Genomic DNA, 25130 nt, shown 5'->3' with positions numbered 1-25130 from the left:
TGCATCTATTGAGATAATCATATGGTTTTTATTTTTCAATTTGTTAATGTGGTGTATTACATTGATTGATTTGCGGATATTGAAGAATCCTTGCATCCCTGGGATAAAGCCCACTTGGTCATGGTGTATGATCTTTTTAATGTGTTGTTGGATTCTGATTGCTAGAATTTTGTTAAGGATTTTTGCATCTATGTTCATCAGTGATATTGGCCTGTAGTTTTCTTTTTTTGTGGGATCTTTGTCAGGTTTTGGTATTAGGATGATGGTGGCCTCATAGATGAGTTTGGAAGTTTACCTTCCTCTGTAATTTTCTGGAAGAGTTTGAGCAGGATAAGTGTTAGCTCTTCTCTAAATTTTTGGTAGAATTCAGCTGTGAAGCCATCTGGACCTGGGCTTTTGTTTGCTGGAAGATTTTTGATTACAGTTTCAATTTCCGTGCTTGTGATGGGTCTGTTAAGATTTTCTATTTCTTCCTGGTCGAGTTTTGGAAAGTTGTATTTTTCTAAGAATTTGTCCATTTCTTCCACGTTGTCCATTTTATTGGTATATAATTGTTGATAGTAGTCTCTTATGATCCTTTGTATTTCTGTGTTGTCTTTTGTGATCTCTCCATTTTTGTTTCTAATTTTATTGATTTGATTTTTCTCCCTTTGTTTCTTGATGAGTCTGGCTAATGGTTTGTCAATTTTATTTATCCTTTCAAAGAACCAGCTTTTGGTTTTAGAGTAGGTATGCTAATAGCTATTGAAATTATTATCCATCTATTCTTTTTTTTTTTAATTAGAGGATATTTGCTTTGCAATATCATGTTGATTTTTGCCGTACAAGACTCAAATCAGTAATAACTATATATATATATATATATATATATATATATATCTCCACTCTCTTGAGCCTCTACCTTTCCATCCCACTCTTCTAGGTCAGTGATGACTGAGTACCAGGTTGAGATCCTTATATTATATAAAAGCTTCCAACTAGTTGTCTCTTACACATGATTCTTTATATAAGTCAATGTTACTTTCTCAGTTCATCCATCTCACCTTCTCCTTCTCCCACTGTATCCACAAGTCTGCCTACATCTCCATTCCTTCCCTGCACATAGGTGTATCAGCCGGGCAGCTGCCACCAGCGCATTAAGCATGGCCAAGAGGAGTTACCCCATGTCCGAGGTCAGGAAGCAACAGTTAGAACTGGACATGGAACAACAGACTGGATCCAAATAGGAAAAGGAATACATCAAGGCTGTATATTGTTACCCTGCTTATTTAACTTATATGCAGAGTACATCATGAGAAAGGCTGGACTGGAAGAAACACAAGCTGGAATCAAGATTGCTGGGAGAAATATCAATAACCTCAGATATGCAGATGACATCACCCTTATGGCAGAAAATGAAGAGGAACTAAAAAGCCTCTTGATGAAAGTGAAAGAGGAGAGTGAAAAAGTTGGCTTAAAGCTCAACATTCAGAAAACGAAGATCATGGCCTCTGGTCCCATTACCTCATGGGAAATATACGGGAAAACAGTGTCAGACTTTATTTTTGGGGGCTCCAAAATTACTGAAGATGGTGACTGCAGCCATGAAATTAAAAGATGGTCACTCCTTGGAAGGAAAGTTATGATCAACCTAGATAGCATATTCAAAAGCAGAGACATTACTTTGCCAACAAAAGTCCGTCTAGTCAAGGCTATGGTTTTTCCTGTGGTCATGTATGGATGTGAGAGTTGGACTGTGAAGAAGGCTGAGCACTGAAGAATTGATGCTTTTGAACTGTGGTGTTGGAGAAGACTCTTGAGAGTCCCTTGGACTGCAAGGAGATCCAACCAGTCCATTCTGAAGGAGATCAGCCCTGGGATTTCTTTGGAAGGAATGATGCTAAAGCTGAAACTCCAGTACTTTGGCCACCTCATGGGAAGAGTTGACTCATTGGAAAAGACTCTGATGCTGGGAGGGATTGGGGGCAGGAGGAGAAGGGGACGACAGAGGATGAGATGGCTGGATGGCATCACTGACTCGGTGGACGTGAGTCTGAGTGAACTCCGGGATTTGGTGATGGACAGGGAGGCCTGGCGTGCTGCGATTCATGGGGTTGCAAAGAATCGGACACGACTGAGCTACTGTACTGAACTGAACTGATAGATTGGTTATAGCTTTTCTTCCAAGGAGCAAGTGTCTTTTAATTTTATGGCTGCAATGACCATTGGCAGTGATTTTGGAGCCCAAAGAAATAAAGCCTGTCACTGTTTCCATTGTTTCTCCATCTATTTGGCATGAAGTTTTGGGACTGGTTGCCATGATCTTAGTCTTTTGAATGTTGAGTCCTAGGCCAGCTTTTTCACTCTCCTTTTTCAGTTTCATCAAGAGGCTCTCTATTTACTCTTTGCTTTCTTCCATATGGGTGATATTATCTGCATAACTGAGGTTATTGATATTTCTTCTGGCAACCTTGATTCCTGCTTGTGCTTCATCCAGCCTAGCATTTCACATGATGTACTCTGCATATAAGTTAAATAAGCAGGTTGGCAATATACAGCCTCGATGTACTCCTTTCCCTATTTGGAACCAGTCTGTTGTTCCATGTCACATTCTAGCTGTTGCTTCTTGACCTGCATACCGATTTCTCAGGAGGCAGGTCAGGTGGTCTGGTATTCCTATGTCTTTAAGAATTTTCCACAGTTTGTGGTGATCCACAATGTCAAAGTCTTTGGCATAGTTCGTAAAATAGAAGTAGATGATTTTCTGGAACTCTCTTGCTTTTTCGATGCTCCAACAGATGTTGGCAATTTGATCTCTGGTTCCTCTGCCTTTTCTTAATCCAGCTTGAACATCTGAAAGTTCATGGTTCATGTACTGTTGAAGCCTGGCTTGGAGAATTTTGAGCATTACTTTGCTAGCATGTGAGATGAGATGATTCCAATTGTGCAGTAGTTTGAGCACTTTTTGGCATTGCCTTTCCTTGGGATTGGAATGAAAACTGACCTTTTCCAGTCCTGTGACCACAAGTTTTCCAAATTTGCTGGCATATTCAGTGCAGCATTTTCACAGCATCATCTTTTAGGATTTCGAATATCTCAGCTGGAATTCCATCACCTCCACTATCTTTGTCTGTAGTGATGCTTCCTAAGGCCCACTTGACTTCACACTCCAGGATGTCTGGCTCTGGATGAGTGATCACAACATCCTGGTTATCTAGGTCATTAAGATCTTTTTGTATAGTTCTTCTGTATATTCTTGCTACCCCTTCTTAATAGTGTCTGCTTTTTGTAGGTCCGTATAATTTCTGCCCTTTATTGTGTCCATCTTAGCATGAAATATTCCCTTTGTATCTCTAATTTTCTTGAAGAGATCTCTAGTCTTTCCCACTCTATTATTTTCCTCTATTTCTTTGCATTGATCACTTAAGAAGGCTATCTTATCTCTCATTACTATTCTTTGGAACTCTTCATTCAATGTGGATATATCTTACCTTTTCTCCTTTTCTTTTCACCTCTCTTCTTTTCTCAGCTATTTGTAAGGCCTTCTCAGACAACCATTTTACCTTCTTACAGTCCTTTTTCTTGGGGATGGTTTTGATCACGGCCTCCTTTACAATGTTACAAACCTCCATCCTTAGTTCTTCAAGCACTGTATCCCAGCTAATCCCTTGAATCTATCTGTCACTTCCACTATATAATTGTAAGGGATTTGATTTAGGTCATTCCTGGATGGTCTAGTGGCTTTCCCACCTTTCTTCAATTTAAGTCTGAATTTGGCAATAAGGAGCTCATGATCTGAGCCACAATCAACTCTTGGTCTTGCTTTTGCTGACTGTACACAGTTTCTCTATCTTTAGAAAAAAAGAATATAATCAGTCTGATTTCTGTGTTGACCATCTGGTGATGTCCATATGTAGTCTTCTCTTGTCTTGTTTGTAGAGGGTGTTTGCTTTGAGCAGTGCATTTTCTTGGCAAAACTCCATTAGCCTTTGCCCTGCTTCATTTTGTCCTCCAATACCAAAATTGCCTGGAACTCCAGATATCTTGTGACTTCCTACTTTTGCATTCCAGTCCACTATAATGAAAAGGACATCTTTTTTGCATGTTAATTCTAGAAGGTCTTGTAGGTCTTCATAGAACTGCTCAACTTCAGCTTCTTCAGCATTACTGGTTGGGGCATAGACTTGGATTACTGTGATATTGAATAGCTTGCCTTGGAAACAAACAGAGATCATTCTGTCATTTTTGAGGTTGCACCCAAGTACTGCATTTTGGACTCTTCTGGTGACTATGAGGGCTACTCCACTTCTTTTTAGGGATTCTTGATCACAGTAGTAGATATAATCATCTGAATTAAATTCATCCATTCCAGTCCATTATACCACTGATTCCTAAAATGTAGATGTTCATTCTTGTCATCTTCTGTTTGACCACTTCCAATTTGCCTTGATTAGTTCAATTGTACAATTAGTTTATATATCCACGGTCTTCCTTTACAGATTTTCTGTATTATCAGTACCTAATATAGATTTTGGTATACAGCTTACACTGAAAAAACACCTGTTAAATGAATTAAGGAAATGATTTGTCTTATTTGTGGTCAATATGCTTCCAATCACACATTTCAACCTTATAGCCTGTCACATGTGACTCTCAGCCCTATCATTAATTGTATGAATTGATTGGACAGGTATAATCCTGTAAGCTGCAGTTCTAGTTAAAACTCCATTATCAAACTCTGCATGAGTTTCTGGACTTGGAAAAAAGGTCTCAGAAAAAAATAAAACCTGAGGTCTTGTGATTCTTTATTACAAACTTTCTCCTCCAGATTACTTGTCTTTTAGTCCATGTGTTTTATAATAAGTCCAGATATAAACATATTTCAGTTTATAATTTGAACCTGAATTTTAGAGTTCTTGTAGTAAAATTTTTACTTTTACTCATTTTTCACCTTAAAGATCAAAATAGAACATGGAAACAGACTTTTTTTTTTTACTTCCCATGAGTGCATGCTAAGTCACTTCAGTCATGTCCAACTCTTTGTGACCCTATGGACCATAGCCCACCAGGCTCCTCTGTTCATGGGATTCTCCAGGCAAGAGTACAAGAGTCAGTTGCCATTCCCTTCTCCAGGGGATCTGCCTGATGCAGGGATCAAACCTGCTGTAAGTGACAATAAAATAATCAAAGCTTCATCCATACAAATTCTTCTTCTTTTTTTTTTTTTGCATTTCTCTTTTTGATATATAGAATGCTTATTCTAACTAAGTTCTCTGATGGGCACCTGCAAAGTAACTGCTTTCTCTTAACAACCAGCAGTATTTTTAGTCAGACTATTCTCTCTAGTTGCCATTCCTGCTCCAATTAAGAATTTTTTTCACATCAATTTGGTCTCAGATCAACCAGAATCTTGCCTGAAACAAGGACTACTTTTATATTAAAAATAATCGAGTTTTACAGTTTTTTATTCTAGGAGGAAGGATTTAAATGAAAAAAGCACACTCTCCATCAAAGTGCAGGCTTTTCTTTAGTATTTTTGCATATGTCTTTATGAGACAAAAATAATCTATTCACAATTGAAAAAAATCCATTTATTTTTTAACCATTTATCATTTATTTATTATTATTATTATTTACTTTACAATATTGTATTGGTTTTGCCATACATCAACATGAATCCACCATGGGTGTACACGTGTTCCCCATCCTGAACTCTCCTCCCACCTCCCTCCCCGTACCATCCCTGTGGGTCATCCCAGTGCACCAGACCCAAGCATCCTGTATCCTGCATCAAACCTGGACTGGCAATTCGTTTCTTATATGATATGTACTGCTGATGCTATAGCTCCTAGGAAGCAATAACACAAAGACAATTCCAGGAGAAACAGTTGAATTGTACCTGTATTAACAGGTGATACAAAATAAAGCAGTTAGGGCTGATATTATCCTTTGGGTCATTGAGATCTCAAAACACAAATCAGGTCATAGTTATTTCTTTTCTGTGTCTAATTTCTAGGCCATACCCATATTTCAATTTATGAGAAATAGGCATTCATTTGGGATTGTTTGCCATTAAAATATTTTAACTATAATATGTTGATTTGAAAAGTCATAATGAACACAATAAAAACTTGTAGTAAATGTATTAGAAGCTAAATATATATACTTTTAAGAAAACATTTAAGATATTTAGTTAGAATAAATTGATATCCAAATAGCTTTCCAGAATTTATAAATTCAATGAGGATGAAAAGAGGAAAATGAAACCATATAATCTCTAAAGAGATATTACAACCCCATTGCTCACTGTGTTGTGTTTGTAAGAGCAGTCAAAGGAAGTTAGTTGAGAAACCTTGTCATGCTTTGTTTTCAGATTGAGGGGAGTTGTTGGGGAAAACAAGAAAGACAGCTTCTATCTTTAAGTGCCAGTGAAAATGAGTTTAAAGCCATACATTATGTACATTTGAAAGTTAAGGAAGCTGATTTTTATTAGAAGTTAGTGTGTAGCTTTTCAAACCAAAAAAAAGTAGTAGAATACATTTTCCTTTTTGTTTTACCACTTTACTTATTTATAGTAACTATTATATATTTGACTATTTACAATGAAATGCAGCATGTATGTAAAATCCAAAACACTTTCCTCAGTAATGAATTCCTTCCTATTTATTCATTATGCTTTGACTGTTTACTAGTCCTTCATGGTTTTGAATGTATTTTAAAAGGTTGGATTGTAAATTCAGCAAATTTTAAATTGTAAGCCATCTCTCAAAAATGTAATTTATAGAATTTCTCTTAGAATATTAAAGTTGATGATTTATCTCTTTCATATCCATTCAGTATATTTTCTTGACTGCTTACCTTCATCATTCATCAGATTAACAAACATTAAATTTGAAGGTCTACATTGTATTGTTAGGAAATAATACTACTTTAGCATGAAATGATTACAAGTTGTTTTTTTTTTAATCTCCTTTATAATTGATAGTGATAGGAAAGGCAGAACATTTTCAAGAAGCATTTCTCACCAGGGAAACAAGATTTTACAAGATGGGAATTCTAAGACAATGTTTATTTACAAAAATATTGGGCTCCTATCATTTCCAAGAAACTATTCTAAAACTCATTTATTTAATCAACCAAGCCTAAGAAAAAAGGAAGGTACAAATGTACTGAGCTATGAATAGATTAATAAAAAATAAAAGAAATATAAATAATGCATACCATTCTTTTTTAAGATCACTTTATTTTTAGGACAATGTTTTTAAATTGTGCAAATGCAAGAAAATTTAAGGGAAGACAATTGAAACTCAATCAATGCATTAGTCCTTCATACATTCAAGTTAGTATTTCAATAACTATAATATTGCTAGAATAATCAAAATGGATGAGTATAATTAATTTGTACACACCATCCCAGGCTTACATAAAATGAAAGTAATATGACATTTTCACTCACATTTATAGAAAAGGGGTCCTTATATCTTCATTATATTTTGCTTGAGTGCACAAGTCCCTCTAATTTGGCAAATTCATCCTTGGTTTTACATACCATTTTTAGCATGACAGATGATTAGGAAGCAGTTTGGGCACCAGACAACCCCAACGATTTCTGTTCTTAATATGCATGAGTGGCTTTGATTGGTAGTAGAAAAAGTAATATGTAAAAGCTATTATAAAGAAATACAGTAATTATTCAATGTGTTATAAAGCTATTGTTTAATTTATCCCTACATTGGCAATTTGTATGCACTATACATAGAAATTAGGAATGCACACATAGTCTGAAAAGCATGATATTTAAAATTGGATGGTGGAGATTTATTGTTAAAACTCTCCTTTCACTGCTCGACAAAGAAAAAGAAACCTTGCTTAGATAATGATAGAAAAGTAAGGACAAGTTACAAGAGCAGTAATTCTTTAAGCTCCTTCTTGCCTCGCATCTGAACGCTGTATTATGTTGGCAGATCTGGGGAACTTTAGTGGCCGGACGAGAAGCGCGGTGTCCGTGCGGGAAGGCCAAGGGGTCGTCCTCCTATGCTCGCCGCCACCTCACTCGCCAGGTAAGTTGTCTCCCTTTCCTATCGCTGCTCCTCTCCTCCTGTATGCTCGTTCCTTTAGATAGGGTGTTGACTGGGGAACATTCAGGTGACATGTGGGTGGTTTTCTCGATGTGTATCAGGGCACCAGGTGGGTAATTAAAGACCATATTCTCTAAATGCCACAGGACAGGAGACTGAGCTCCTCTGATAAGACTGTTTTATGGCCTGAGTGTGGATCATCCTGGTTATGGATGTCTCTCTCTGCCTGCCACCAGGGAGGAATATACTACCTGGAGCACAGGGAAAGTGATAAGCTGAGAGAGTTAGAAACTTTTCAAAATTGTTGGCAATGTCAGAGCTGAGTTAACTGAACATCAATGTGCCTCTTGTTTCAGAAGATAAGCTGGAAACTGGGTTGTTTATGGGGTAATTTTTCACACTGGAACAAAAAATGTTAAGAAATATTTCTTGAGTTTCATACAGCTATGATTTCCTTGTTATTTTCTGACTACCTGAGTTCTTGTTTGTAAAAGTTATAATAGTAGGTAAGTATTTCTCAGGGTTTGAAGTAACAGAATAGTCAACTGTGCTCAGATTATTTCCCCTCTCTCCAACTCACAGATAATTATATCCATTTTGTTTAAGTTCTATAGTTTGAAGTGAGTACTTCTTTGCAACTCAGTAAAGTTTTCCTATAATGCAATTTAAGAAAGGCCAGCATCAATTAAAGAGAAAGAGAATCAAATGTCTATTTCTACTTGAGAAATAATGAAGATTTTAGTTAACAAGTGGAAACAGAATTCAAGATCCTGGTACCTCAATCAATTTTTCTTTTTTTGTTTAGAGTGAAAACCAAACTTGTCTCTAGGTTGCATTACTAGTATAGTATTGGGGCCCAATTTTGTTCTATCATAGATAATCTTTATCATGCTTTACAATAAGACCTCAAATCAGTTTTTTTAAAGTTCCTCATCTCTATCAGACCCTAATTTTCTTTTTAATTGAAAGAAAAGTAAACTAAGTTTCAACAGGAAAATATTTTTGAAAATATTTTACTTTGAAACTAAGATAATAATTACTGTGAGGAATAATTTCTAAGTTATACCAACTTCATTCCAATATGTCAATTCAGTTGTTCCAATCCTTTTGTGAGTAGTTTGTGAACTTTACAGAAAAGATATCCAGTCTTACCTACATGTGTTTTACCTTTTTAAAAATGGATTTTAGTAGGCTTAAGAGAATCCTATGAAATTAATATGTTATGTTTAATGTTGGGTTATTATATTTAGTCTGAAGAGAAGTATTAGATAAATAAGTGTTAGAGATAATAAAGGAGGTGAAGATGGAGCGGGGCTAGGGAAAGGAGGGGAGGGGAAGAGGCAACAGACTGCAGAGGATGAATGTGTTCATCAGCAACTTTACAGGGATTAGCAATATGCAGTGACTCCCATGGGGAAAAAGCAAGATTTTCTCTGAGATACAATCTATGTTGTAGGGCTGTTGAAACATATGTTAAAAAATGAAATGAGAGAGAATGATTCAAGAAGCAAAACAGTAAGATTACACATAAACAAATTTTCCAATTGGCAGATAAAACTATATACAGAAGGTTTATAATGGGAAAAAACAGTATAATGAATTGTATACATGACAATCATAAGATAAGAATACATATGAATAATTGATTAAATAAATAAAACTGTAATCTTTGAGATCAACAAGAATAAAGCTGGCTTATTTGTTATTGTATATGACAATATATGTGTCATAAGAAATATTAGACTTATTAGATAATTTAAATTTGTAGAGGAGGTTATATTCTACTAGGTACACATGTTGAAGTGTTATATGAAATGACTTATTCAAACATCAGTGTTAACATGACAGAATTTGGGGGGACACATGCATGACCCGAAATAACTACAGTAGCTCAGCTTCCAGGCCAATGTCTAACACTTACAAGTTGGTCATTTATCCCTTGATTAGCCAAATCCTATAATATATCTCTAGTTTTTTTTAAGCATGTCAATTATATTCTGGTTCCAACTGAAACTTGCACATCCCGCAAATACATGGCTTCCACTGCCGCCCTTTAAAGTTATGTCTGTTTATTCTGTCAGATTGTTTATGCGCCATTCAAAGTGAGACTGGAACACATATTCTCCTTTCTCCTTATTGCACATTCCCTATTCTCCTTATAAAAAAAAAAGACCCCTCTGTTTTTAAATTTTCAGTTTAGACTCTGTAAATCTTCGTTGCTGTCATTTACACACTCCCAGCTTACTCCTTTTCATTTTGTATTCTTTTTGCCATTCCAGTGGTCTTGGTTTACAATCATTCTCAGGCACTTCATCTGCTATTATCAGCAGCTATGGTTTCTTAACTGGGCTTCCAGTTAAGGTAGCACTAGCGGTAAAGAATCTGCCTGCCAACGCAGAAGACACAGGGGACTCAAGTTTGGTCCCTGGATCAGGAAGATCTCCTGGAGTAGGAAACAGTACCCTACTCCAGTAGAGGAAATGGCATGCCTCTCCAGTATTCTTGCCTGGAAAATTCCATGTGCAAGAGGAGCCTAGAAGGCTACAAGCCGAGGAGCCTGGAAGGCTACAAGCCATGGAGCCATGAAGAGTTGGACTTGGCTGAGCAACTGAGAATTTGTACATTTTCTGTTCACTGCTTCCTTGATTTCGGGAACCCTTCAACCTCATTGAAATCTGCAAATTGTTGATATTACCTCCTTTTCACCTTTGTTCCCATTCTTTGAGTCTCATTTTTCTCCTTCAATCATTATCATTTTTCTTGCTTACAACCTTAATTACTTCAACCTTCTTTTGCCTCACAACACTCAACAAAATCCTAATCCCAATGTAAACCCATTCTTCAACCTGAAACTACTCAACTTTATATGACTATAAAGGGAATTCCCTCACAGTCCTGTGGTTAGGATTCCACCCTTTCATTGCCAAGGGAACAGGTTCGATCCCTGGTCAGTTGAGTACTCAGATCCCACAAGCCGCACAGTATAGCCAATACATATGTATATACATATGTATGTATATATGACACTATAAAAATAGTTAGGCACATTAGTCTAAATTTTGGGGCTTCCCAGGTGGTGCTAGTGGTAAAGAACCTGCCTGCCAATGCAGGAGACATAGAGATGTGGTTTGGATCTTTGGCTTGAGAAGATCCCCTGGAAGAGGGCATGGCAACTCACTCCAATGTTCTTGCCTAGAAAATCCCATGGACAGATTCCCTGGTGGGCTACAGTCCATAGGGTTTCAGAGTCAGACACAATTGAAGTGACTTAGCACTCATGCACACAGTCTAAATTTAAAATCCAAACTATGAATCTCAAGTACACTTATGCTGACCAGAAATCGAGGGGAAAAAAACAAACCTAGCCCTCTCACTGTAATTTTGTCAAAACTTCAGTGTGTCTCCAATCATTCAATTTTTCTCCCATCCTCACTTTCAGCTGATAACCATTTCATTGTGAAAAGAAAAGCAATTAGAAGATAACTTATACAAGCCTTCATCACCAAATTACACACTCATTAACATTTGTTTCATATTCTAACCTCTCTTCTTTAGTATAGATGTACTGCTGAGCTTCTAAGGTCCATCCCTCAACCTTTGTACTGTAATCCATCCTTATTTATCTACTTAAATAAATTGCTTAAGTAATTCTCTGTTCTGCTCTTCTAAATTTTCACCAGAGATTGTTTACTTTCTTCTGGGTCAAAACAATACAAAGCAAACCTCTCCTTTTTCAGCTACCACCTCATTTTTTTCCACTCCTCTCCATAGCAAACTCTTCAGAGGCTTTGTATGTGCATTATCCAGTTCAACTCTGATGCTGTCTCTTTGTCTCTTTCTTTCTTTCTGCCCTCTTTCTCTGTCTTTCTCTAACTTTTTAATAGATTTATTGAGAGCCAATTTCTACCCCAGTATACTCACCTGCTTTAAGTGTACAGTTCAGTGAGCTTCTGTATGTTTAACACAATTGTGCCACTCTCACCACAGCCCGAGTTTAGAACGTCCATTATTTCACACGGGCATTTCCACCCATGTCCTCATGCCATCACTGATCTACTTTCTGTCTCTACATTTTTACCTTTCCTAAAAATTTTATTTTAGTGAAATTATACAATGTGCAGTCTCTGTGTGTGTGCACTTAATGTTTCTAAGGTGTGTCCATATTTGTCGGTATGTTATTCCATATTGCGGAATAGTATTCCATTGTATGGATTTACCTCAGTTTATGACATTTTTTAACATTACAATGTTATTTTCAGTCCTCATATTGGGAACTCCTTCTTTTATAAAACACTTTCTTGCAGAGTTCTGCACACACTAGTTTTCTTCTTACCTTACTTTGTAATCCCCTGTGTTGATTTTGCCCCATCTCCTCAAACTCATAATCTTACAGCCACTCACGAGTCAGGTTTTGAACTTCTTTCTTTAATATACCCTCAGTCCCTGATATTTCACCCCACAATACTCTTTAAATACTGACATCTCCCAAATGTATGTCTCCAATCAGGAATCTGGTTGTACATCTAACTGACTACTCAGCATTCCCATTTGCATGGCTAATAGGCACTGCAAACTTACCCATGAGTAACATTGAACTCCTGGTTATATCTTCCCCAAATATGAGATATTTTCTCCCTAAATTAATGACAATTCCATTCCTTGCAATTCATCAGTGTTTGAGACATTTTTTTTTTTTTTACTTTCCTTCACATCTCACATAAAAATTGTCAGCAATTTTATTGGCCCTACTATAAATTTTATCTGAAACCTAACAATTTCTCATACCTTCCATGCCAGTTCTCTAGTATAAGGCATAATTATCACCTACCTGAGTTATTACAGTAGCCTTTTAATGGTTCTCTATTATTTTTGCCTTTATCTTTTTAAAATCTGTTCTTAACATGGTAGCTAAGAGTGACCTTCAGTTCAGTTCAGTTGCTCAGTCGTGTCTGACTCTTTGCGACCGCATGAACTGTAGCACACCAGGCCTCCCTGTCCATCACCAACTCCCGCAGTTCACCCAAACCCATGTCCATTGAGTCGGTGGTGCCATCCAACCATCTCATCCTCTGTCATCCCCTGCTCCTCCTTCCCTCAATCTTTCCCAGCATCAGGGTCTTTTCTAATGAGTCAGCTCTTTGCATCAGGTGGCCAAAGTACTGGAGTTTCAGCTTCAACATCAGTCTTTCCAATGAATATTCAGGACTGATTTCCTTTAGAATGGACTGGCTGGATCTCCTTGCAGTCCAAGGGACTCTCAAGAGTCTTCTCCAACACCACAGTTCCAAAGCATCAATTCTTTGGCACTCAGATTTCTTTATGGTCCAACTCTCATATCCATACATGACCACTGGAAAATCCATAGCCTTATAGTTTTTATCATGTCACCTCTCTGTCCGAAACACTCCAAAGACTTCCTGTCTGCTAAAGATTGAATTGAGTTACCCTTAAGTTCATATGAAGCCCCAGTGTTTGGAGATGGTTCCTTTGGGAAGTAATTAGGTGTATAGAGGGACCTTGAGGGTAGGACCCCCTTGATGGAATTAGTGCCCCTATAAGAAGAGACATCAGAGAGCTTGCTCTTTCTTTCCATAATGTGACAATTTAGTGAGAATGTGGCCATCTGCCAGTCAGAGACCTTTCAGCAGAAACCAACTAAGCTGAAACCCTGATCTCAGACTTTCAGCCTCAGTATCATTTACTATTGTTTAAGCCAGCCAGTCTATGACATTTTGTAATGGCACCCTAGGCAGACTAATATACCATCTCATTCACAGTCAGTGCTCAAGTCCTTACTGACAATAGCTTGAATTAGACAAGGCTATGGTCCACGCGATCAGATTGGTTAGTTTTCTGTGACTGTGGTTTTCATTTTCTCTGCCTTCTGATGGAGAAGGATAAGAGGCTTATGGAAGCTTCCTGATGGGAGAGACTTACTGAGGGGGAAACTAGGCCTTGTTCTGATGGGCAGGGCCATGCTCAGTAAATCTTTAATCCAATTTTCTCTTGATGGGCAGGGCTATGTTTTCTCCTTGTTATTTGACCTGGGGCCAAAACTATGGTGGAGGTAATGAAGATAATGGTGACCTCCTTCATAAGGTCCCATGCAGGAACTGCTACACTCAGTGCCTCCAACCCTGAAGCAGGCCACCACCACACCACGCTTCCGTAGGAGACTCCTGGACACTCATGGGCATGTATGGGTCAGTCTCTTGTGGGGTCACTGCTCCTTTCTCCTGGGTCCTGGTGCACACAAATTTCTGTTTGTGCCCTCCAAGAGTCTGTTTCCCAGTCCTGTGTAAGTTCTGGTGGCTCTGTGGTGGGGTTAATGACGACTTCCTCCAAGAGGAGTATGGCTTATGCCATAACCAAGTCTGCTGCACCCAGAGCCCCTGCCTCTGCAGCAGTCCACTGCTGACCCATACCTCCACAAGACACACTCAAACACAGTTCTGTCTCAGTCTCTGTGGGGTCTCTGCGCCCTGGTACACACAAGGTTTGTTTGAGCCTTCTGAGCATCTCTGGCTGGTATGGGGGTTTGATTCTAAATGCAATTTCATCCCTCCTACCATCTTTCTGGGGCTTCTCCTTTGCCCTTGGGCATGAGGTATCTCTGCAAAGTTGCTCCAGTGCAGCACAGCTGCTGCTTCAGTGCCTACTGTATTTCTGGGGCTTCTCTGCCTTTGGACATGGGGTATTTCCTCACAGTCGCTCTGGCACCATGTAGCCACTACTCCAGCTCATTGTTTTGGACTCCAAAATCACTGCAGATGGTGACTGCAGCCATGAAATTAAGACGCTTGCTCCTTGGAAGAAAAGCTGTGACCAACCTAGAAAGACTATTAGAAAGCAGAAATATTATTTTACAACAAAGGTCCATCTAGTCAAAGGTATGTTTTTTTCAGTAGTCATATATGGATGCAAGAGATGGACTATAAAGAAAGCTGAGCACTGAACAACTGATGCTTTTAAACTGTGGTGGAGAAGACTCTTGAGAACACCTTGGACTGCAAGGAGATCAAACCAGTCCATCCTAAAGGAAATCAGTCCTGAATATTCATTGGAAGGACTGATGCTGAAGCCGAAACTCCAATACTTTGGCCACCTTATGTGAAGAACTTACTCATTTGTAAAGACCCTGATGCTGGGAAAGATTGAAGGTGGGAGGAGAAGGCGATGACAGAGGATGATATGGTTGGATGTCATCATCAACTCAAAGGACATGAGTTTGAGTAAATTCCGGGAGTTGGTGATGGACAAGGAGGCCTGGCTTGCTACAATCCACGAGGTCACAAAGAGTCGAACATGACTGAGTGTCTGAAATGACTGACTGAAAATAACTTGGACAATCCTCAGCATTTGATGCCATATAATCTCTCTGACCTTATCTACTATTCTCTTTTTTGCTTTTTCATATATAGTTATATTAGTTTCTCTGATATTCCACAGGAACTAGGTATAGTCTTGCCTCAAAGTCTTTCCAGTTGCTATTTTCAATGCCTGATTCCTCTTATGCTTGCCATTTGAATGGCTCACTACTTCGCATTCAAATCTTCCTTCAAAACTTACATGCTTGTTGAAAGTTTTTCTAATTTTCCTATTTTGATATGAACCCCCACAATTCCTTTCCTCTTTCTCTGTTTTCTTTTTCTCTACAATGATCATCGCTTTCCATACATGGTAGAAATTTACTTACTTGCTTATTCCCTGTCCTCTTGAAATAGAATATAAATCCCATGAGGGCAGAATTTTTGTAGTTTTTGTTCAGTGCTGAGCCTCATGTCTAGAACAATGACTGGCATGGAGTATAGGCTCAAAACATTTGTTGAGTGAGTACATGCATAATATTCATAAATAAATAAAACTGGCCAAGGTTTTTAGCCCATATATAACTATCAGAAACTGAGAAAGAAATCCTAAGAACAAAGAAAAATAGAACAGATGTGTAGTAAGAAAAATTTCTTACCATTCACCTTTCTCTTATAATGATGTGAATTGAAGAAGAGATAAGTGAACATGATTCATATCATCAATATGGAAGAATAAAATAAATATAAAATAAAAATAAAAACTGTAACCTGATTGGATTTTTAAATTTAGGTCACAATCATACTGTGAAATAGTGGATTAATCTTAATGCATTGTTTTATCAATTAGAAAGACAACTTTGAAATTGTCTTGGGGAGGTCAAGTCAAAAAATTCTTGCTGTAGAGGAAGGGCGAGCGTAGAAAGAATAAGCCAGGGCTACTCAATGAGAAAGACCTTGTGATTGCTTTCCTGGTCTGGCACCTGTTAGCAAAGGCCTCAACAACGGCCTTTGTTTTGGTGGGATGAGATTATGCACTCTGAAATGAATAAATAACCTGATCCATACTAGAATCTCAACCCCACATTTCTGTCAAGTTGAAATAGTTACATATTGGGTTGGCCAAATGTTCGTTTAGGTTTTTCCATAAAATGTTATGGAATGGTTGGCCAATCTAATAGGTCATCACAGCATACCTAGTTAACTGATGCTTGAATATCTTTTGTTCCCCACTCTTATTTTACTGCTGCTGCTGCTGCCATTTCCTTACTACTGCTGCTGCTAAGTCACTTCAGTCGTGTCCGACTCTGTGCGACCCCATAGACGGCAGTCCACCAGGCTCCCGTCCCTGGGATTCTGCAGGAAAGAACCCTGGAGTGGCTTGCCATTTCCTTCTCCAATGCATGAAAGTGAAAAGTGAAAGTGAAGTCGCTTAATTGGTTTATTATTTTATCAAAAATTTAAATGAAGTAAAGTGTTGTAAGTAAATATTTCCTAATATTTTAATTTCCCCTAGTAGATTATATGTTCCTTAATGGTGCAAAACCTTCTACCTCATATTTGTATCTCTAATACTTAGTGCAATACCTGACACTTGTAAGTATATGAAAAAGTAGAAAAGTAAGTATTCATTAAATGCATGTTTAATAACTGAATAAATGTCCCGATTCTAATGAGAGTTTCATAGGGCTTTAAAAAGTTTTTATCAGGCTCCTGCTATCAGTTTATAATAATCAACTCTTACTTATGATAGATATTTGGGTCACCTAATGTCACATTCAAATATTATTTCAAATAATAGTATTCAAATATGATTATTATTTCAAAGTTTAGCAAGTACTAAAATTTAGTGATAACTATATGAAATTATAAACATTTTATGCATCAAAGATTAAATAATATTCAGAAATAGCCATCAAATCCATTTTCTTATTGGAGAAGGCAATGGCAACCCACTCCAGTACTCTCGTGTGGAAAATCCCACGCAATTTCTGTCATTTAGAAATTTTGAAATTCAGGATTTTACTATTTTAAAAAAGCTCTCTGAAAATGTAAAAATAAGCCTCATAAAATCTATGACCAAGCATAGAATTACTTAAAGGTTTATATGTTATTACCACAGACTTTTAAATAGCAAATCAGTAATTATTATTTAACTTTAAATATGTTTTAGTACTATTTTGTGCAGAAGTATTATCTCAGAAGCTTCCACACTTATATCAAAGTGGAAATTAAGATTCTTGTACATCTCCTAGATTGCAGTTAAAAATATATCAAGAATGCAACATTTTACAATATACAATCATAGTTTCATATTTGTTGAACCATAAAATCCTTGCAAGGGCTTCCCTGGTAGCTCAGCTGGTAAAGAATCTGCCTGCAATGCAGGAGAGCCTGGTTTGATTCCTGGATTGGGAAGATGCCCTGGAGAAGGGATAAGGTACCCACTCCACTATTCTTGCCTGGAGAATCCCATGAACAGAGAAGCCTGGCAGACTACAGTCCATGGGGTGGCAAAGAGTTGGACATGACTGAGTGACTAAACACAGCACAGCCAGCATAATCCTTGCAAATTATCTGCGAGTTAGCGATTATTTGTCATCCCTATTGTAGAGATGAGGCACCTAACGAAACTTTAGAAGGATTAAGCAAAACACTTAAGCTCTCATCCTTAGTAAATGATGGAACCAGGATTTCAGTCTCTGGTATATTTTATGCCATATAATATATATTCTGGGTAAAGCAAACTAAATAGATTTATATATATATATATATATATATATATATATATATATATATATATAATATATATATACTTTATACCATAAACAGAAATAAGACTTCTTTTAAAAAAAAATGGACTCATTAACCTCTCAAAATTCTTATTTTATAATATCACATATTGTACTTACTGTTTCATTCATCAAATGCTTATTGAGTATATATTATCTTTTAATTAATGAACAGCCTTTTTTATTTATACCACCTCATTTTTTCCTAAGTACTATCCTTTTTATATGATTTATTTACCCTCATTTTACTTTTTCAGACTTTTTTTTAATTAACAGAAGTTTTTAAATGAATATTTCCTTCTCAATTTAAAATTATGTATTTTATTTCTATTATTTTAGAAATAATATGTAAAATCTTAATATGCCTATTTAAAATAATTTTTATTTTATATGATTGCTTCTGGAGATTAATTGATTCAATCATTCATTCACTAATCAAACAGAATTTGAGGTAGAAAAAGAACTTAGTGTTATGGCTAAGATATAAAATTGGTTTAGAACAGAATAAGTTTAGTTGAGTCATGGATATGTGAAGAATTATGTACCTGTAGATAGTACGGAGCCTTCTTCAGTGATCAATGCAAAGAAATAGAGGAAAACAACAGAATGGGAAAGACTAGAGAGCTCTTCAAGAAAATTAGAGATATCAAGGGAACATTTCATGCAAAATGGGCTCGATAAAGGACAGAAATGATATGGACCTAACAGAAGCAGAAGATATTAAGAGGTGGCAAGAATACACAGAAGAACTGTACAAAAAAGATCTTTATGACCAAGATAATCACAATGGTGTGATCACTCACCTAGAGCCAGACATCCTGGAATGTGAAGTCAAGTGGGCCTTAGAAAGCATCGTTACAAACAAAACTAGTGGAGGTGATAGAATTCCAGTTGAGCTATTTCAAATCCTGAAAGATGATGCTGTGAAAGTGCTGCACTCAATATGCCAGCAAACTTGAAAAACTCAGCAGTGGCCACAGGACTGCAAAAGGTCAGTTTTAATTCCAATCCCAAAGAAAGGGAATGCCAAAGAATGCTCAAAGTACCACACAATTGCACTCACACGCTAGTTAAGTAATGCTCAAAATTCTCCAAGCCAGGCTTCAGCAATACATGAACCGTGAACTTCCTGATGTTCAAGCTGGTTTTAGAAAATGCAGAGGAACCAGAGACAAAATTGCCAACATCTACTGGATCATGGAAAAAGCAAGAGAGTTCCAGAAAAACATCTATTTCTGCTTTATTGACTATGCCATATCTTTGACTGTGTGGATCACAATCAACTGTGGAAAATTCTGAAAGAGATGGGAATACCAGACCACCTGACCTGCCTCTTGAGAAACCTATATGCAAGTCAGGAAACAACAGTTAGAACTGGACATGGAACAACAGACTGATTCCAAATAGGAAAAGGACACCCTGCTTATTTAACTTATATACAGAGTACATCATGAGAAACGCTGGGCCAAGAAGCACAAGCTGGAATCAAGATTGCCAGGAGAAATATCAATAACCTCAGATAGGCAGATGACACCACCATTATGGCAGAAAGTGAAGAGGAACTAAAAAGCCTCTTGGTGAAAGTGAAAGTGGAGAGTGAAAAAGTTGGCTTAAAGCTCAACATTCAGAAAACGAAGATCGTGGCATCCGGTCCCATCAGTTCATGGGAAATAGATGGGGAAACAGTAGAAACAGTGTCAGACTTTGTTTTTTTTTTTTGGGGGGGGGGCTCCAAAATCACTGCAGATGGTGACTGCAGCCATGAAATTAAAAGACGCTTACTCCTTGGAAGGAAAGTTAGACCTACCTAGATAGCATATTCAAAAGCAGAGACATTGCCAACAAAGGTCCGTCTAGCCAAGGCTATGGTTTTTCTAGTAGTCATGTATGGATGTGAGAGTTGTACTGTGAAGAAAGCTGAGTGCCGAAGAATTGATGCTTTTGAACTATGGTGTTGGAGAAGACTCTTGAGAGTCCCTTGGACTGCAAGGAGATCCAACCAGACCATTCTAAAGGAGATCAGCCCTGGGTGTTCTTTGGAAGGAATGATGCTGAAGCTGAAACTCCAGTACTTTGGCCACCTCATGCGAAGAGCTGACTCATTGGAAAAGACTCTGATGCTGGGAGGGATTGGGGGCAGGAGGAGAAGGGGACGACAGAGGATGAGATGGCTGGATGGCATCACTGACTCGATGGATGTGAGTCTGAGTGAACTCGGGGAGTTGGTGATGGACAGGGAGGCCTGGTGTGCTGCGATTCATGAGGTCGCAAAGAGCCAAACATGACTGAGCAACTGAACTGAACTGAACTGAACTGAGATAGTACAGAAAACTGCATGTATAAGTCTGAAGTCTAGGAAAGGGGTCTGGGCAGGAGACTATAATTTTAGGCATAATCAGCATAGTTGTCTCAGGATTGATTATGAGATTGATTGGAAGCTCTCAGCAAGAGTGTTTACAGTGTGAGCAGCATGATTTCTCTTTGTATAGTAAACGTCATGGGGGAAAAACCCAATATAACAAGCAAAAAATAGCTGTTCTGTTTCTGTGATACCAACTGGTTTAAATAACTTTGAATTACTGACAGAATTTGTGTATTTATGTGGCACAAGTTGCAACAGATCACATTGAAATTAAAAATACCTATAGTTCACATTTTTTAACTCCAAATGTTTGTAAGAATTAACTGCTTGGATGAAAAAGATTTATTGACTATTTAAAGATTGCATTGTTGTAGTTTTAAACTTGCAAAAGCTAGAATAATCAAAGTTTAATGCACCTTCTATATGCCCTGAAACACCAGAGGCTTAATGCCTTTAAAAGAGAGGAGCTTATATCCTCAAGAGATGTAGTACGTGCATACTAAGTCACTTCAGTCGTGTCAGACTCTTTGTGACCCTATGAACTGCAGCCTACCAGTCTCCCCTATCCCTGGGATTCTCCAGGCAAGAATACTGGATTGGGTTGCTTTGCCCTCCTCCAGGGATCTTCCCAACCCGGAGATCAAACCCACATCTCTTATGTCTCCTGCATTGGCAGGCAGGTTCTTCACCACTAGCACCTCCTGGGAAACCCAGTAGATCCTGAGACAGGTGTGAAAAGACCTTAGAAGATGCAAGCCAAGTCCCAATAAAGTTGATTTAAAGTAGAAGAAATATCCACCTGCATCCAGATAAAAAAACATAATAATTAATATTTATTTCCAAAAAATGTTATCATTTTCTTTTTATTCTACTGCCTGGACCCTTAGCTTATCCTAACTTTCAGTTCAGTTCAGTTCAGTCGCTCAGTCGTGTCCGACTCTTTGCGACCCCATGAATCGCAGCACGCCAGGACTCCCTGTCCATCACCAACTCCCAGAGTTCACTCAGACTCACGTCCATCGAGTCAGTGATGCCATCCAGCCATTTCATCCTCTGTCATCCCCTTCTCCTCCTGCCCCCAATCCCTCCCAGCATCAGAGTCTTTTCCAATGAGTCAACTCTTCGCATGAGGTGACCTAGTATTGTTTGCCTTGGTGATCTTGTAAAATTATGTGTGACTGAGTCCCAGGCAAAATAAATGTCCAGTCTGATATATCTGTCTCCCTAAAAATTCAAAAATATAGAAACAGGTCCAGTTCCCCCAAACATGCTCTCCAAACCAATACATCCCCCTATTGTCCCTCCTCCAATCACAGAATTATGGGGACTCCATGGCACCCATTGGTAACACAGTGCTGAGTGTAACCTGAATCTTAAAGTGAAGGAGAATAAAATATAATGCTCGGTTATATTATAGCCAAGAAAACTGGATTAATGGCATTACATAATGGTTTACAGACTAACATTTTATTTCTGCATATATGTTTTGAACCATCATAGACTATAGCCGAATGTATAAATTAGAAGTTATAGCAATGCTTAAGACCTGGCATACAAGCAACACAGGAGCAAAATGCAGTTCATTGTCCCTTTAACACTCTCATTGTAAACTCTCTAATACATACTTTATCCATTTCAGAAAAGTACTCAAACCTCAAAGGATGCTGCATGACTAAAGGACATGGTTTTCTTCCAGATGCTACTCCCTGAATTTCCTCTAGCCCTGCAATTTCTCTTTTGTGAAGTTTTAATTAGGACCGAGCAAAGGAGGCCTTTAGAACTTGTGTCCGAGCTATTAAGCTTCAGCAAAGACATATAGTACTAAGGAAATAAAAGAATTATGACAAGATGAGATGGTTGGATGGCATTGCCAATTCAATGGATATGAATTTGGGCAAACTCTGGAAGACTGTGGTGGACAGGGAGGCCTGGCATGCTGCTGTCCATGGGATCACAAAGAGTCAGACACGACCTGGTGACTGAACAACAACAACAAAGATAGTTTGACCTGAACTAATTGAAGATGAATATATACCAGCCTTAAAGTCACTATGGAACCAGATGTTGTAAAAGTAAACAAATCAAGAGAATACAAGTAGGTGACCATCTAAACAGGGTGATAAAGGAATACTAGGTAGTCTCCTCTTTCCAAGAGCTATACTGTATCAGAGTCATTCACCTATGATTTGGACTCAGACACCCAGGATTCCCAACCTGACTCTGACACTTGCTATTGTCTTGTTAAATTAAACCTTGTTGTTGTTCAGGCCCTCAGTCATATCTCTTTGCTACCCCATGGACTTCAGTGAAACAGGCTTCCCTGTCTTTCACCATCTCCCAGAGTTTGAACAAACCCAGTCCATTGAGTCAGTGATGCCATCCAACCATCTCTTCCTCTGTAATTCCCTTCTCCTCCTGCCTTCAATCTTTCCCAGCATCAGGGTCTTTTCTAATGAGCCAGCTCTTTGCATCAGGTGGTTGAAGTATTGGAGGTTCATCATCAGTCCTTCCAATGAATATTCAGGATTTATTTCCTTTGGGATTGACTTATTTGATCTTCTTGCAGTCCAAGGAACTCTCAAGAGTCTTCTCCAACACCACAGTTCAAAAGCATCAATTCTTTGGCTCTCAACTTTCTTTATGGTCCAACTGGCACATCCATATATGACAACTGGAAAAACCATAGCTTTGACTATACAGACCTCTGTCGGCAAAGTAATGTGTCTGCTTTTTAATATGCTGTCTAGGTTTGTCATAGCTTTCCTTCCAAGGAGCAAGTGTCTTTTAATTTCATGGCTTCAGTCACCATCTGCAGTGATTTTGGGCCCAAGAAAGCAAAGTCTGTCACTGTTTCCCATCTATTTGCCATGAAGTGATTGACCCGGATACCATGATCTTAGTTTTTTCGATGTTGAGTTGTAAGCTAACTTTTTCACTCTCCTCCTTCACCCTCATCAAGAGGCTCTTTAGTTCTTCTTCACTTTCTGCCATAAGGATGATGTCATCTGCATATCTGAGGTTATTTATATTTCTCCCAGCAATCTTGATTCCAGCTTGTGCTTCATCCAGCCCAGCATTTCTCATGATGTACTCTGCATATAAGTTAAATAAGCAGGGTGACAATATACAGCCTTGATGTACTCCTTTCCCAATTTGGAGTCAGTCTGTTCCATGTTTTGTCCTAACTTTTGCTTCTTGACTTGCATACAGATTTCTCAGGAGGCAGGTAAGGTGGTCTGGTATCCCCATCTCTTTAAGAATTTTCCACAGTTTGTTGTGAATCACACAGTCAAAAGCTTTAGCATAGTCAATTAATCAGAAGTAGATGTTTTCCTGGAATTCTCTTGCTTTTTCTGTGATCCAACAGATGTTGGCAATTTGATCTCTCATTTCTCTCCTTTTTAAAATGCAGCTTGAATAATATGGAAATTCTCCGTTCATGTACTGTTGAAGCCTGGCTTGGAGAATATTGAGCATTACTTTGCAAACATGTGAAATGAGTTCAGTTATCTTACCTGTAAAGAAGGATAATACAAACTACCTCACAAGATCATTGTGAGAATTAAGAGATAGTTTGTGTAAAGCAATTAGCCAAATATTTGGAGGATGCTGCTGCTGCTGTTGCTAAGTTGCTTCAGTCGTGTCCGACTCTGTGCGAACCCATAGACAGCAGCCCACCAGGCTCCCCTGTCCCTGGGATTCTCCAGGCAAGAACACTGGAGTGGGTTGCCATTTCCTTCTCCAATGTATGAAAGTGAAAATGAAAGTGAGGTCGCTCAGTCATGTCTGACTCTTAGTGACCCCATGGACTGCAGCCTACCAGGCTCCTCTGTCCATGGGATTTTCCAGGCAAGAGTACTGGAGTGGGGTGCCATTGCCTTCTCTGATTTGGAGGATAGTAAGCATTAAATTCGATATTGTCTTGTGAATCTGTCTTCAAGAATCCTCTTATAATGAAAATACTTGTGAGAGCAATGACACTTTAAATCATTATCTGCTAACATTAATTACCAGTTTGCAGGTATTTGCTGATATCAAGCTGACAACAAGGCAACTAGAAGATGAGTAACACTTGAAAATGTGAATCTGAGGGTTAGACATGGAAAAGTAATCCTTGAAAGAAAAAATGAAGCAAAGTCATTGGTCAGTGAAGTGAAAGTTCACTAGATAGCTTTGCTAATTGCTCTCTGTCTCTATATATTGAGGTATAATTGACATACATTATATTAGCTTGTAGTGTACAATATAATGATTTGATATTTGAATAAATTGCAAAATGATCATCAGTTCAGTTCAGTTCAGTCACTCAGTTGTGTCCGACTCTTTGTGACCCCATGAATAGCAGCACGCCAGGCCTCCCTGTCCATCACCAACTCCCGGAGTTCACCCAGACTCACATCCATCGAGTCAGTGATGCCATCCAGCCATCTCATCCTCTGTCATCCCCTTCTCCTCCTGCCCCCAATCCCTCCCAGCATCAGAGTCTTTTCCAATGAGTCAGCTCTTCGAAAGAGGTGGCCAAAGTACTGGAGTTTCAGCTTTAGCATCATTCCTTCCAAAGACACCCAGGACTGATCCCCTTGAGAATGCACTGGTTGGATCTCCTTGCAGT

At 38.2% G+C, this 25130-nt stretch overlaps 1 protein-coding gene across 1 annotated transcript in view; it reads left to right on the top strand.

Annotated features, from left to right (window-relative positions):
- The window catches only part of CNTN5 (contactin 5), a 649216-nt gene that overhangs the window by 117816 nt on the left and 506270 nt on the right, over window positions 1-25130 (top strand). The window contains exon 5 of the mRNA XM_055548167.1: window positions 7944-8039. Coding sequence (XP_055404142.1) covers window positions 7944-8039 — 96 coding nt within the window. The remainder of the gene's footprint in view (window positions 1-7943; window positions 8040-25130) is intronic.

Source organism: Bubalus kerabau, chromosome 15 (assembly GCF_029407905.1).
Source record: "Bubalus kerabau isolate K-KA32 ecotype Philippines breed swamp buffalo chromosome 15, PCC_UOA_SB_1v2, whole genome shotgun sequence".
NCBI classification, from domain to species: Eukaryota; Metazoa; Chordata; class Mammalia; order Artiodactyla; family Bovidae; genus Bubalus; species Bubalus kerabau.
The sequence above is the reverse complement of the archived record's forward strand: the minus strand, read 5'-3'. Positions and strand labels throughout refer to the sequence as shown.